General features: G+C 56.2%; 1 protein-coding gene across 2 annotated transcripts in view; it reads left to right on the top strand.

Annotated features, from left to right (window-relative positions):
• Positions 1-12,304, top strand: part of BEAN1 (brain expressed associated with NEDD4 1) — a 34,904-nt gene extending 22,600 nt beyond the window's left edge. The window contains exons 3-5 of one of the 2 annotated variants that reach the window (XM_041773146.1): positions 2,273-2,527; positions 8,992-9,142; positions 10,088-12,304. In XM_041773146.1, coding sequence (XP_041629080.1) covers positions 2,273-2,527; positions 8,992-9,142; positions 10,088-10,427 — 746 coding nt within the window. In that variant the 3' untranslated portion in view covers positions 10,428-12,304. Of the gene's footprint in view, positions 1-2,269; positions 2,528-8,991; positions 9,143-10,087 lie in introns of both variants that reach the window. The other variant, XM_041773145.1, reaches the window with a different exon arrangement.
• Positions 12,305-12,551: the final 247 nt, after the last annotated feature.

Raw genomic sequence — 12,551 nt, 5'->3', positions numbered from 1 at the left:
AGATACACAGAGGAGGGGTCCCCTCCGCCAGCCCTGGGCCGATTGCCCCTCCTCTTGCCACCATCTGTCTCTTCCCGACACACACACCGGCTCCTTCTCTGGAATCCTGGCGTCTTATCAGCAATGTTCAGCTGCTGATATGCCTTCACCCTGCATAAGCTGTAGGTCAGGGCCTGCTTTGATTACAATAGAGCGATCCAGAAGAAGCCAAGCATCGTTTTAGAGATAGGAACGTTTTAATTTACCAAGATCCAAAAAAACATGAGCTCTCCAAGCCTGGTGCCGGGTAGTCACAGAAAGAAACCTTGGCTAAGAGCATGGGCCTTACGCTGCCCACTGACCCAGGTCCCTCTCTGTGGGCTACGTGCCCTGGGGTGAATTACTTAACTGTCTGGGACTCAGTTTCTCTACCTGTTACATTGGGGATCAATTTCCTCTTAACCGTGGGCACCCTTGTGGAAGATCCTTGGGAAGAAATTCCAGAATAGAGCCAAAGCTTGCTTTATCCCCTCTCTGTCTGTGCCGCAGCTGGCGTGGGGACAGGGAGACAGGGGTGGGAAGGAGGGCTGTCATCATGTTATTTCTCCACAGTCACGTATATCTCGTTGATAAAATGGGCCCTGCACTAAGAAACTGGAAGAGTTTCCTTCATAATTTAAGGCAGCACCTACCTCTGCCGGTCGTGGTGGCTGGAAGATTAATTTCTCAACCAGCCACGCAGGTGGACTCTGGCACCGACTGCTCCATGTGCAGGCACGGGTGATGCCGTCTCTGTGCCCAGAGGGTAGTGAGACTGGCACTGCCGGGGCAGGAGGGCCAGGCGCTCATCTGACGGCAGCACGGACTCCCCATGCCCCTACCTTCTCCTGAGAGCTGACGTCCCTGGCACCCGCAGCCCTGCCCTGGGCTTCCGAGGTGGGAGGCCACATGGTGAGGGGCGAGAAGATGACGTCAGGTGACAGCTGGCTAGCCTGGACTTCACTGGAGACAATCCGGTAGCAGCGTGACCGGGGCTCAGCTCCAGGCCAAGCCAGGGCCACTGGCCGCGGGCTCCAGCGTGGTAGCACAGGGCACTGTGGTCACACTGGATGAGTGGGGCCCCAAGTGCCACCTCCCGACCAGGTGGAGGGCTGTTGGAAAGGACACCTCCTGCACCGAGTAGGAGCGAGGACCGTTGTCACTTAGTAAGGTCTGCCGCCGGCCTCGATCGAGGAAAACGTGGCAGGCATGGCCTGCGTCCACGGCTAGAGGACTCAAGTCCTCCTAAATTGAGGTCAGAGTAGACAACGTAAATGGATCTTTCCGGCCTGAGGGAAAGACAAAAACAGAGAGCTTCACCTCGCCACCTTTCAGCTGTGGGTCTTGAAGAAAAATGGAGAAGTTTAGCTCAGGGTAATAGCTGACAGGCAAGGGAATAAAAACAAGCAGCAGTCACAACCAGTCCAAGGGAGACCGAAAGCCAGTTCTGAGCCTCACCACAGGTGGGGTCCGGAGGGCTCCAGCTCTTACTGTCGCTTTGTCGGTCCCTACCTCCAGCGTGTCAGCTTTTGCTCCCGGCATCCGAGGTGCACGAGGGTTTATAATTGTTAAAACTTCCTCATTGCCCCTTTCTTCATTGTAAAACGTCCCTCTTCTCTCTGATGCCATTTTTTTGTTTTAAAGTCTACTTTGTCTAACATTAGTGTAGCCGCTCCGGGAAGCCTTCTCTGATCTGATCTGACCCCCTGACACATCTGGGGCAGTGACCGCCTGACTTCCCCGGAACCCCCTGCGTGGGAGGCCAGTGCTGGAGGCCAACGGAGTTGGTCCTCATTCGGTGACCCCACTCCCGTCCATCACCTGCCGTTTTCCAAACTCTTGGTCAAGTTGTGCTGACCTTCCAACCTCAGGCTTGGTGGAGTAGAGTCTCTGTCGGGTACCGAGTCTGGGGATCAAGCCTCAGCTCTGCCACTGGTTTGCTGTGTGATCTTGGGCAGGTCTGTTGCCCTCTGTGAGTCCCTCTCTTCCTGTCTGTGGGTTAGTTGAGCTCTCAGGCCAGAGGCTGGAGAGGAGACGGAGGAGGTCAACCCCCACTCGCAGAGGTTCCTGCAGGCGTATCCCTACTGCTCCCTTCCTCACTGGAGCAAGCAGCCAGGACATGGTCCATGCAGCTGACCTCAGACTATCTTCCATTTGTTCAGGCACAAATAATTCACAGAGCAGCAGGGCTGGAGGAGGACGTGTCATAGGATCTCGGCCTCAATTCAGTGTCCTTTCTCTCTGTTCGCAGTAGCTCGGTACAACCGAACCAGCTATTTCTACCCCACGTTCTCAGAAAGCTCGGAGCACAGCCACCTGCTTGTGTCTCCTGTGTTGGTGGCAAGTGCTGTCATAGGTGTGGTCATCATCCTCTCCTGCATCACCATCATCGTAGGCAGTATCCGCAGGGACCGGCAGGCCCGGCTCCAGCGTCACCGCCACCGCCACCGCCGCCACCATCACCACCATCGCCACCGCCGCCGCCACCGAGAGTACGAACAAGGATATGGTGAGTTGCCATCCGCCCCGGGCCCGGCCTCCTGTGTGATTGTCACTATAACCCAGCCCTGTCGTGGGTGGGCCAGGTAGTCAGGAAGGTATCCTGGAAGTGGGGTCAGGAGGAGATCGGAGGCACTCTCCAGAACATTCTCAGGGGCCTGAGAGGTGTAGTAGTCTGCCAAGGGTGATGCTGAAGGTCAAAGGGAGGCTACAGTGCTATTCCCCAGCCTCGGCCAGTGTTGGTCAAGGAGCATGAGGAGATGGAGAGGTGAGGGGACAGGGTGGGACATGGAGCAGTGGCTGAAGGGAAAGATGGATGCGTGGATGGGATGGGAGATGGTGGACAGAAGGACACATGAAGAGAGGATGAGTGACTGGGGGGGAGGGTGCGTAGATACAGGTGTGGATTGGGTAGATGTGTGAGTACATGGATGGGTGGGCTGGGTGGGTGGATGGGAGGAAAGGTGCATAGACAGGAGGGTAGTGGGGTGGCTAGGTGGGGGGTGAGATGGGCATACGAGTAAGTGATGGATGAGTGACGGCATGAATGACGAGTGAATGAATCTATCCCCAGACAGCCTGCAAAGTGCACACAGACCGACGTGAGAGTTTCCCAATTAGTGCAATTACCCTAACGCAGAGTCGGTGGCTAATTCCTGGGCCAAGCAGTCCCGGAAGTGCCCATCCGGCCAGAAGGCCTGAACTTCTTAGAGTGCAGCCGCCTGACTCTGTCTTACACCTGGAAAGGACCAGTTACCTGAAAGCAGCAAGAAGGAGCTCGAGTCATTCAACCCTCAGAGCCTGCCCTGAGGCCTGACAGGGGCCTCTGCCTGGGTTGGGGGGTCTGCCCAGAGGCCACCATCCCACTGCAGGTGAAGCCGTCTGGAGGCTCCGGAACCATGGCAGCAGCTGAGAATCTATCCTCCTCCGGGACAGGCAGAGCTTGATAGGAAAAAAGAAAAGAAAAATTTAAAACCTGGTTGGGTGCGATCTCCTCCCGCCTGGACCCTGGAAGGCCTGAAAGCCACAGCCCAGGGCCTGACCATCCAGCAGCTTTGTGCCACCCCCTCCCCTCTTCCCACGTGGAGTTAACTGCTTGGGGAAGGGGCCATGTTTTAGCAATGGGGACACCCGCAGGTGGGGACCCGAAACACGTGGGAATTGGGCCGCAGGAGCTCCCCGCGTGCCGGCCACTTTTCATGCACAACCTCGTTTAATCCTTACAGTGGTCCTCTTTATTACCTTCTCGGTTTACAGATAAGGCAGTTGAGGTTGGGGGTTGAGGCTGCTGTGACAAATGCACCCTAAATTGAGTGGCTTGTATGCAAGAGATATTTAGTCCTCCGTCCTGGAGGCTGAAGATGCCCAAGGTCAAGGCACCTGCAGATTTGGTGTCTGGTGAGGGCTCGCGTGCTTCTTGCCATGTCCTCACACGGTAGGAGGGACGAGCTAGCTCTCAGGGTCTCTTTCATGAGGGCACTGCTCCCCATGAGGAGGGCTCCACCCTCCTAACCTAATCATCTCCCAAAGGCCCCACCTCGTAATAGCACCTTGGGGGTTCAGATTTCAACATATGAATTGGGGAGGGGGGCACAAACACTCAGACCATAGCAGGGTGCTTAAGTAACCTACCTAGGGTCACCCAAGCAGGGGGACCCCAGATTTGAGCCCAGGTCACCCCATCCGGATTCCTGTAGGCTACCCACTGCACAGCACTGCCTTGGAGGGCCCGGTGCTCACACCCCTGAGGGAAGCTGAAGGTGTGGGGGAGACAGCAGCAGGGGCACCCCATGGGCTCAGGGTCCCATCTGGCAGACGCACTTAAGACCTAGGCGGCCCTGCAGACCCAGATGTCGTTCCTCTGTCAATGCTATTGGGAGAAGAGAAGAGCAGGAAGCTGGCCTCTGAACAAGACCCAGAGAGACATCAGCATGGCGGGGGACACATGGCTACAATGGAAGAAAAGTGCAGCAGGTTAGGGGTTCGCCCTCACTGCCCAACAATGGAAACTAAAGAGAAGCAACAGCATGAATAAGGCAGCTGCTGAAGTTCAGCCAGCCCCAGTCCCCAGGAGCCAAGGAGTCCCCCAAGAAGACAAGCCAGGAGCACCCCAGACCAGGCCTGGCTTGTTTCTAAGCTGCTTCACCAGCCTGACCCTTAAGGATTGCAAGGATCCGCCCAGCATGGCCCACCCCCAACAAGGAGCCAGGGCCCCCTCTCACCCTCCCCCTTGCTAGCAGGGTGCTGCTGGTCAAGCCCAGGACGACAGTGTGCCTGCCTCCCATGGCCCAACTCTTGCCCTCCCCCCAGCTTGTCCCCAAGCACCTCCTTCATGCTCCTCCCCAACTCCACACCTCTGCACATGCTCTTCCTAGGCCAGAACGCTATTCCCCGTACTTCCCCAACTGACAAAAGCCTACTTGTCCTTCCAGGCCCAGCTCAAGTGCCACTTTCTTTTGGGAGCTGCTCTGGCCAGTCAGGGTTGCATGGCCCTTCCCTGTACTTCCTTGACACTTATCCACACCCCTACCAATGGCCCTGTCATGGGGCGTCTGGGTTGCATCAGGGAAAGCAGGGCACAGCTGTGTGTAGCTCTCACCCGGCCGAGCCCACAGCCCAGCACAGGATCTCACCCAGAGAAGATGCTCCCGGGTGGAGGAAGGAACCACCGCATTTCCTCCTCACCTCGAGAGCTGTGTTAGCTTATGTTACTTATTTATTTTATATATATATATATTCTTGAAGTAATCTCTGTGCCCAGTGTGGGCTCAAACTCAATCTCAAGATTGAGAATTGCATGTTCCACCAACCGGGCCTGCCAGGTGGCGCCCCTAGCCCATTTTAAAGACTGGGAAGCCAAAGCACCCACTTGAATGGCCTGCAAGTTCCCGCCTGGGCCCGTACGGAGAGCATGAGAGAGGGCCCACGGGAAATCCCAAGCTGAAGTCTGAGAGAGCGACCTTGGCCTTAAGGAGAGAGACGAGCCTGCTCAAGGTGCCACATGGGCAAGGCCCTGGCCCTGATCTCTGGAGTAGGCGGGGTGACAGCAGGTCACAGCCAGGCCAAGTCTGGCGTCTGGCCTTTGCTGCCCCATGCTGACCAGCCGTTGTCCTGCAGCCCTGTCACCACGGGCACCCATTTGTGGGGTTCCCACTTCCCTGCCCCACTTCTGTTCTCAGCTCTTGCTTTGGCGCCTCTGTGGGGACTCATTGGGGAGCCCAGAGGCACCGACACCCTCCACAGCGTCCTCCGGCCTCCTGGAGGGTGCGCAGGGGGCCAGGAGCCTTGGAAGGGTGCCGGGGAGGAGAAGGGAAGCACACTGTGCATGCCGGGAGAACGCAGCAGAGCGCTGACAGGCACCCGCTATTGGCCCTGGGGACCCTTCTGTTCTCCAGACACCCCCTTCCCCTGGCTCCAGTGACTGAGGCCCTCCTGGTCTCTCTCCCACCTCTCTGCTGGCTCCTTCTCAGACTTTCTTACTGATTCCTGGTCTCCGAGGAGAGGAATATCGAGGTCCCTCAGAGCCCAGCCCTTGGCCCCGGGTCCTCTCTCTACACCCACCCCCTGCTCCATCTCAGCCACCTGTCAGCTTTGGGCTCCACCCATCATCCTCTGCCAGGGATCCCCCAGGATCTCTCCTTGGTCTCACAGGCCCTCCTCAGAGCCAGGGGATCCAAATGCCTTCGTCTTCCACATTTTACGACACAACCTGGGGAACGTTGTCCAACCGCTGTGTACGTCAAGTGGGCCACCTATGCAATGGGTACCCCGGGGGCCACCCCTGCAAGTCACTGTGAGGACTAAATTAGCATGGCACCTGGCTTCTGAGCGCATGCTCAATACATGTTAACTCTTTCCATTCTTTCTCCCCTGAGAAAACCTGAGCCAGGGCCACTTCAGTGACACTGGCCACCGCCACTTGCCAGCCACCCAATCTGGCACCTGCAAGGCACTCTCCACAAAGCGACCCAAGTGACTGAACTGTGAACACTTCCATCCTCTGCTCGGCACCCCCTCAGTGGCTCCCCATGACCCTCAGGACAAAGTTGGCCCTTCTCTGCTTGCCCACAGAGCCCTTCTGCAGTCTAGCCAGGCACAGAGAGAGGAGCCAATAAATGGTTGAGAATGAATGGATGGATGGATGAATGAATGAATGAATGAAACTTTGTTTCTATAAGATAGAGAAATCTTCAGCTTTAGGAGGCAGATCTGGTCTCCTGTCACTTGCTGGGGTTTAGGGTAAGTGGCCCCACCCCTCAGTTTCTCTGTCTGAGAGCAGGACGTGGCCACAGTGCCTCTCACGGCCCTGAGGGTGAGTGTGATCACCAGGCTAGAGGTAAGTGCCCATGGATGCCAATTCCTGCTCCCCACTCCCAGGCTTGTCAAGGGGTGTTAACCTCAGATTTGGGTTAAATAATGAGCTAGTGTTTCTCAATTTTGGTAAAGAAGGGCGGAGGGAGACCTCATCCCCATGAGGTGGCTAGAGGGCCTTCTGGAAGCCTAGACCATCAGGGTCTGTACTGACACAGAAGTATGGAGAGGAGAGGGATAAGAAAGAAATGTGGGGAGTTGAAATGAGGGGCAGGGGAGCCTTTCCAGCTGTTCCTTGGGAGCTCTGTCTGGGCTGAGCTGGGTCATCTCAGGACTGGGGCCCGAGCTAGGTGAATGCCTCAGTTTCCCTAAGCTGCTCAGCCTCTGGGAAGCCCAAGGAAAGCAGCCCAAGGAGAGAGGAAAGAGGCAGTGCGGCCTGGCTCCATCAGCTCCAAGGCATGCCTACCAGGGCCACCCACCCCATCCAGGAAACGGCCTTAGCTCTCCCAAGGTCTAGACAAGCCACAGCCTCCTGCAAGGTGGACGGGACCCTCCCTGGCACTGGAGCGCAGAGGCCCACGTTCCACTTCTGTCCTCACCCCGTTTCGTGCTTCCTTCTTTCCCAAGTTTCTTCCTCAAATTCTTCCAGAAAGTCTCCCCTTCAGCTGGTGCCCTAAAGGGAAACAAATCTCATTTCAGCTCCTTTTATAGCATGCTTTATTGGGTACCTTTTTCCTAGAAGAAAGGTAATATATGTTCACCGTGGAGAACCTTTAAAATACAGAAAATATAAAGAAGAAAATAAGGGTCACAATCCCGTCATCTAGACAGAGCCACTGTTAACGTGTTTGGAATATTTTCTTCTGAGAGCTTTCTCGATGTGCACAGATTATACCCACTGAAGAAAAATCCAGATTTTTCTTCTCACTGTTGTATCAGGAGCTGGAAAAAGAGATTAAGGGAGTGGAGAGAGCAGGCTGTACAGTTACACCGAAGCCTCAGCTTGTAGAATGTAGCATGGGGCGCAGCGTGCACTGACCTGAGGCCGTGAGCCCACCCCGCTGTGAGTCCTGATCTCTGAGGACTCTCAGACTCTCTGGGGACCCCACTGGCTGGGGAGACCTCATGGCTCAGCCCATCTTTGCGGCTCCCACTGTCCCGTAGCCACTATTAGAACTGTCAGCAGCTGGGAGGTGCAGAGCTCACAGGGTGAGGAGCCAGGATATCCAGCTGCCCTCTGGTCCTACCAATAACTTGTTTGTGTGGCGTCTGGCAAGGCCCTGACCCTCCCTCTTGATTCACACTTGTAGAATAAAGAGATTCTGTTCTATCAGCACCTCCTCAGCAGTGTTACTAGATCTAAGAAAAGAAGACTCTGGTCAAATGCTGCATAAGCACAGTCAAATGTATTTCTCAGGTGCAGGACTTTTCAGAGCCTTTGATGGGCTAGTATACGGTAAACAATCAAAAGAGAAGAGAATACAGTATTTGGAGTCACCAGAATTCATCACAGAAGTGCCTTTTCTCCTGCGATAACTAAGGGAATAATGTGTGGTTGGGTACAGGGAGTAGGAGGGCCTGACCCCAGAGACCTCTGCCGCCCTCATTCCCTGACTCCCCAGCTTTCATGCCCCAGGCCTTCCCCACGGTTTCAAAGCTTCCTTTTCGCACCACACTCTTCTTTCTAATCTCCTTCCTTGGCTCAAGCTGTTCTGTGTCTGTTGCCCGGCCTATCCCTCTTCTCTTGGTTAATTCCTAGATAAGACTCCGCTTTAGGAGCCCCTCCTCCAGGAAGCCCTCCTTGACTTCCAGGCTAGGTCAGCTCATCGGTGTTCCCCCAGGACCAGTGCTGCCTCTATCAAATCTCATGACACACTGCTCCGTACCGGGCTGTCCCCAAGACGGGCTGCTCACCACCCTGGGAGCTCCACCTGGGCAGAGCCACATGTATGCATGTGTGAGGCTCTGCTTTCTCTCAGACCCCCAGGCCCAGCACAGCCTGGGTGCTTACATTCTAGGGCTATCTCTGAGAGAATGACAGGCAGCGTGCTTGGTGAGCTGCCAGGCGGTGAGTTGGAGAAGAGTTTCGGGGGCCTCGGGTGGACGTGTAAGGACCTCCCTGTTTCTGGCCTAACGCCCAGGCTGAATGTCGTTCCCCTGCAGTGTCCGATGGGTACACGTACAGCCACCCGAGCCACAGGATACGCTATACCTGCAGCCCTGTCGAGGATTGGTCCCCACCGTTGGAGCTCAGTTCTGATGGGGACATGGATGCCACAGTGCTTCGAGAGCTGTACCCAGACTCTCCACCAGGGTAAGGAGGCTGCATGGGGGAGGAGGGCATGAGAGGGAGGGGCACTGGGTGTGAATCCCCCCCCCCCGTGGGAAATAGCACTCCCATCCCCAAATTACACCAAATGGTGTAAATGCAAAATACCTCTGGGTGTGGAAGCAAGTAGGTCCTAGTGAAGCAGAGCATGACACAACAGATGTCACTAAAGAAGGAAGAGAAGAGCTCAGGTCCTTCATGCTGGGACCAAGGGGTGGAGCGGGGGGTCCAGGCCCCAGCTCCTTCGTATGCACCCCCAAAACCCAAATCACATCCATTGGGTCAGGGATCACTGTGACCAAACTGTTCTCATGTCCATCAGGTGGCCCTGTCCCATTAGAGAATTCTCCTCTGGGGGCCATTTGGGTTTTCCCTGCCACCCTCAGGCAGATCGTCCATGGGATAGCACTTGAAAAAAGAAGAAAAGCCTCCATCACTTCCTCCCCGCAGGAGACTCTCTGGCCTCACTAACAGCCATACCCCCATCACCTTTTACCCCCCCCCCCGGGGCAGTGGGTGCTCTTTTGTCTTTCAGCTGTGGATTTCAGAGGAGCCTGGGGTTCTCCTTCTTAAAACTGGAAGGTAGACTTGGGTGACTTGAGATCAAGGAGTGTCAGCCTAAGGTTACTGCCACTAGCGCCACCCACACTGAGTGCCAGCCGGGGAGATGCTCTAAGCTCAGTGACTTGCTCACCAGGGTCACATGGAACACAGGCTGAGTCAGGACCAGAATCCAGTCTCAGGGGCTCCAGAGTGCCTTTCCTGGGGGGAGTTGAGGGGTTTCATTAGAGCCAGCATGCCAGAGGTCTGGCTTGGTCCACACCAGGGCAGCTGTCACTGTAGACAGGCTCCCAGCCCTTGGGGAAAGACCTCTATGCCCACCCTAAGGCCAGGTCCCACAGAGCCCTGAAGGACCCTCTTCTCTTGTAGCTATGAGGAGTGCATGGGACCAGGGGCCACTCAGCTGTACATTCCGACCGATGCCCCACCGCCCTACTCGCTGACCGACTCCTACCCCGTGCTGGATGGTGCCATGAGTGTGGGCAGCGGCCCCAGCCCCGGCCGATACCAGCAGGCACAGAGGATCCTGGGCTTTGGTGGCCTCCGCACTGTCTCCATGGATACCCTGCCCCCTTATGAGGCTGTGTGTGGGGTCAACCCCGCATCAGGTCTGCTGCCCCTGCCTGGACCAGAACCAGGGCTAAGGAGCTCCCAGGGCTCACCCACCCCAACCCGGGCGCTGGCCTCTGGTCCAGAGAGGATTCTGTGAGAGATGCAGCCAGCCAGGTCCTGCCGGTCCCTCGGGCTGAGCCACAAGGGCGTGCACACACACATGCACACACACATACACACGGGCTCACAAGGGCATGCACACACACACGAACAGACACGTACACGCACGCGGATGTGCACACGCAGCACTCTCACATGCACACATGTATACACAGTTTGTACACACACACACACACACATGCAGATATGCACACACAGCACTCGCCCCCCACACACACATATACAATCCGTACACACACATCCAGATATGCACCACACATGTACAGACATGTGAATACACACAGGCCCCCCGACATCCACACAAACCCATCTGCTAAGGTTTCATTAAAAATGAAGCTTTCTTGACCTCCCGTCTCCTCCCCAGCCTGTTGATAATGCCTCTGCAGACAATGCTGGGAGAAGACAGGTGGAGAGGGACAAGGGCTTGCTCCTTCCTCTCCCTGGCCTGTTTGCCTCTGCCTTCACCTGGCAGGCTGTGCCCAAACTCTGATTCTGCCTCCCGAAACTGCTCGACCATCCCAGGTCAGCCGCCTGCCCCTCCCACCCCAGGGCGGCGTGCCCTCCTGGCTGGTGGGACAGGCTTCAGTGAGGTCCAGCTACACACTGTACCTCTCCCTCAATTCCAGGGCAGCCACAACATCACCACTCTGCCACTTATGGGGTGAGGGACACGAGTCTGGGGGCTCAGGCCCTCACCACCCACCCTGCCCCTTCCCTAACCCAGTGCCCCCAGCCTCGTGGTGCTGGCGGAGTTATTTTGGAGGCCCCCACCCCACGCGACAGGTGATATGCAGGGTCCTTGGTGGGCATGCGATGGTGGTGGTGGTGGGTTAAAGCTGTCCCCATATCAGCCCAACCACTGCCCAGGGCTGAGGGTCTTCAAAGAAGAGAAGGGTGGCCTGGGCACAGCCCTGAAGCAGAGAAGTGGCCCCTTGCTAAGTGTGTGCCCAGCTGACCATCATGGCCCGAGTTTGGGCTGTCCTCCACGGTGGCAGCTCCTAGTTGGGAATTGTGAGCTGATGTGTTCTGGCCCTGCCCTCCAGGGTATTTGCGGAAATGAAGGGGAAGTGGGCCCCCCTAAATACTAGCATGCCACCACGAGAGGCTGTATCTGGGCCTCACTGCCAAGGGCACCCCAGAGAGAGATATATAGGTTTGCCTGCTTCTAGAGTGGCCCACAAATCCCAACAATTTCCATCAGAGACCATGCAAGTAACAGAGCTGATTTCTGAAGACCCAGCCTGCCAGAGGGTGGCAGCCGAATATCTTTGTGGAGTGTCCCGCCAGCATTGCCAGCGGCAGGAAGTGGAGTCCTCGTCCACCCTGCCTCCCCCGCCCGCACCTATCCTCTTCTCCCCATTTCCATTTCTCTATTGAAGGGCTAAGACATTTCAGTAATCCCTTTCTTGAGAAGGAGGGTGACAAGGATGGCAATCGTGAATTTTATTTTCTGTAGAATTAGGATTTCTTCTGGTGCAGAACTGAAAGAAATCCGTCCAGAGGTCCTGTGGCATCCTGGAGCACCCGACTCCACCAGGAAAGGGACTTTGTTTACAAGCAGTTCTGTCCGCCTCTGTGGTGTACTGTTTTCTAGGCAAAAAATATCTGTCTGTTGTACTGTATAGCCTTTAAATGCACTCCAGGGATGAGACTCTTAAGAAATGCATCCTGCTTCTGCAACCCCAGAGAGTACTAGGGGGGACAAAAGATAAAAATCCCTAAGTACTCATCAGTGTTTGAGGGATGGAGCTAACAGCTTTCCTTGTTCCTGGATTAAGCGCTAAATAAGCAACAATGTATCTTTTCTGTGTTCAAAATAAGTATATCGTATCAATAAAAATGTTGCAAAGCGAACATTCTCGGTGCCTGGGTTCCCTTCCTCGGTCGCCCTGCACCCCGAGAGCGGGTGGGATCCCAGAAAAGCGCCCCCCCCCCCGCGCATCGGCCCAAGCCCACAGCGCCCCCTGCCGGCGGCCGCTGCCGGTGCTCCAGGTGCGCACCTGCGTCTGCGGCCGGCCCGGGCTCGAGCTGGTCCTGCACCCGCGATTCCGCTCCCCGGCGTCCTCCTGCCCCTCGGCCAGCTCCCCGCCCGCCGCACACG

This window comes from Vulpes lagopus, chromosome 10 (assembly GCF_018345385.1).
Source record: "Vulpes lagopus strain Blue_001 chromosome 10, ASM1834538v1, whole genome shotgun sequence".
NCBI lineage: Eukaryota > Metazoa > Chordata > Mammalia > Carnivora > Canidae > Vulpes > Vulpes lagopus.
Note: the sequence above shows the minus strand (reverse complement) of the source record. Positions and strands in the feature narration are given on the sequence as shown.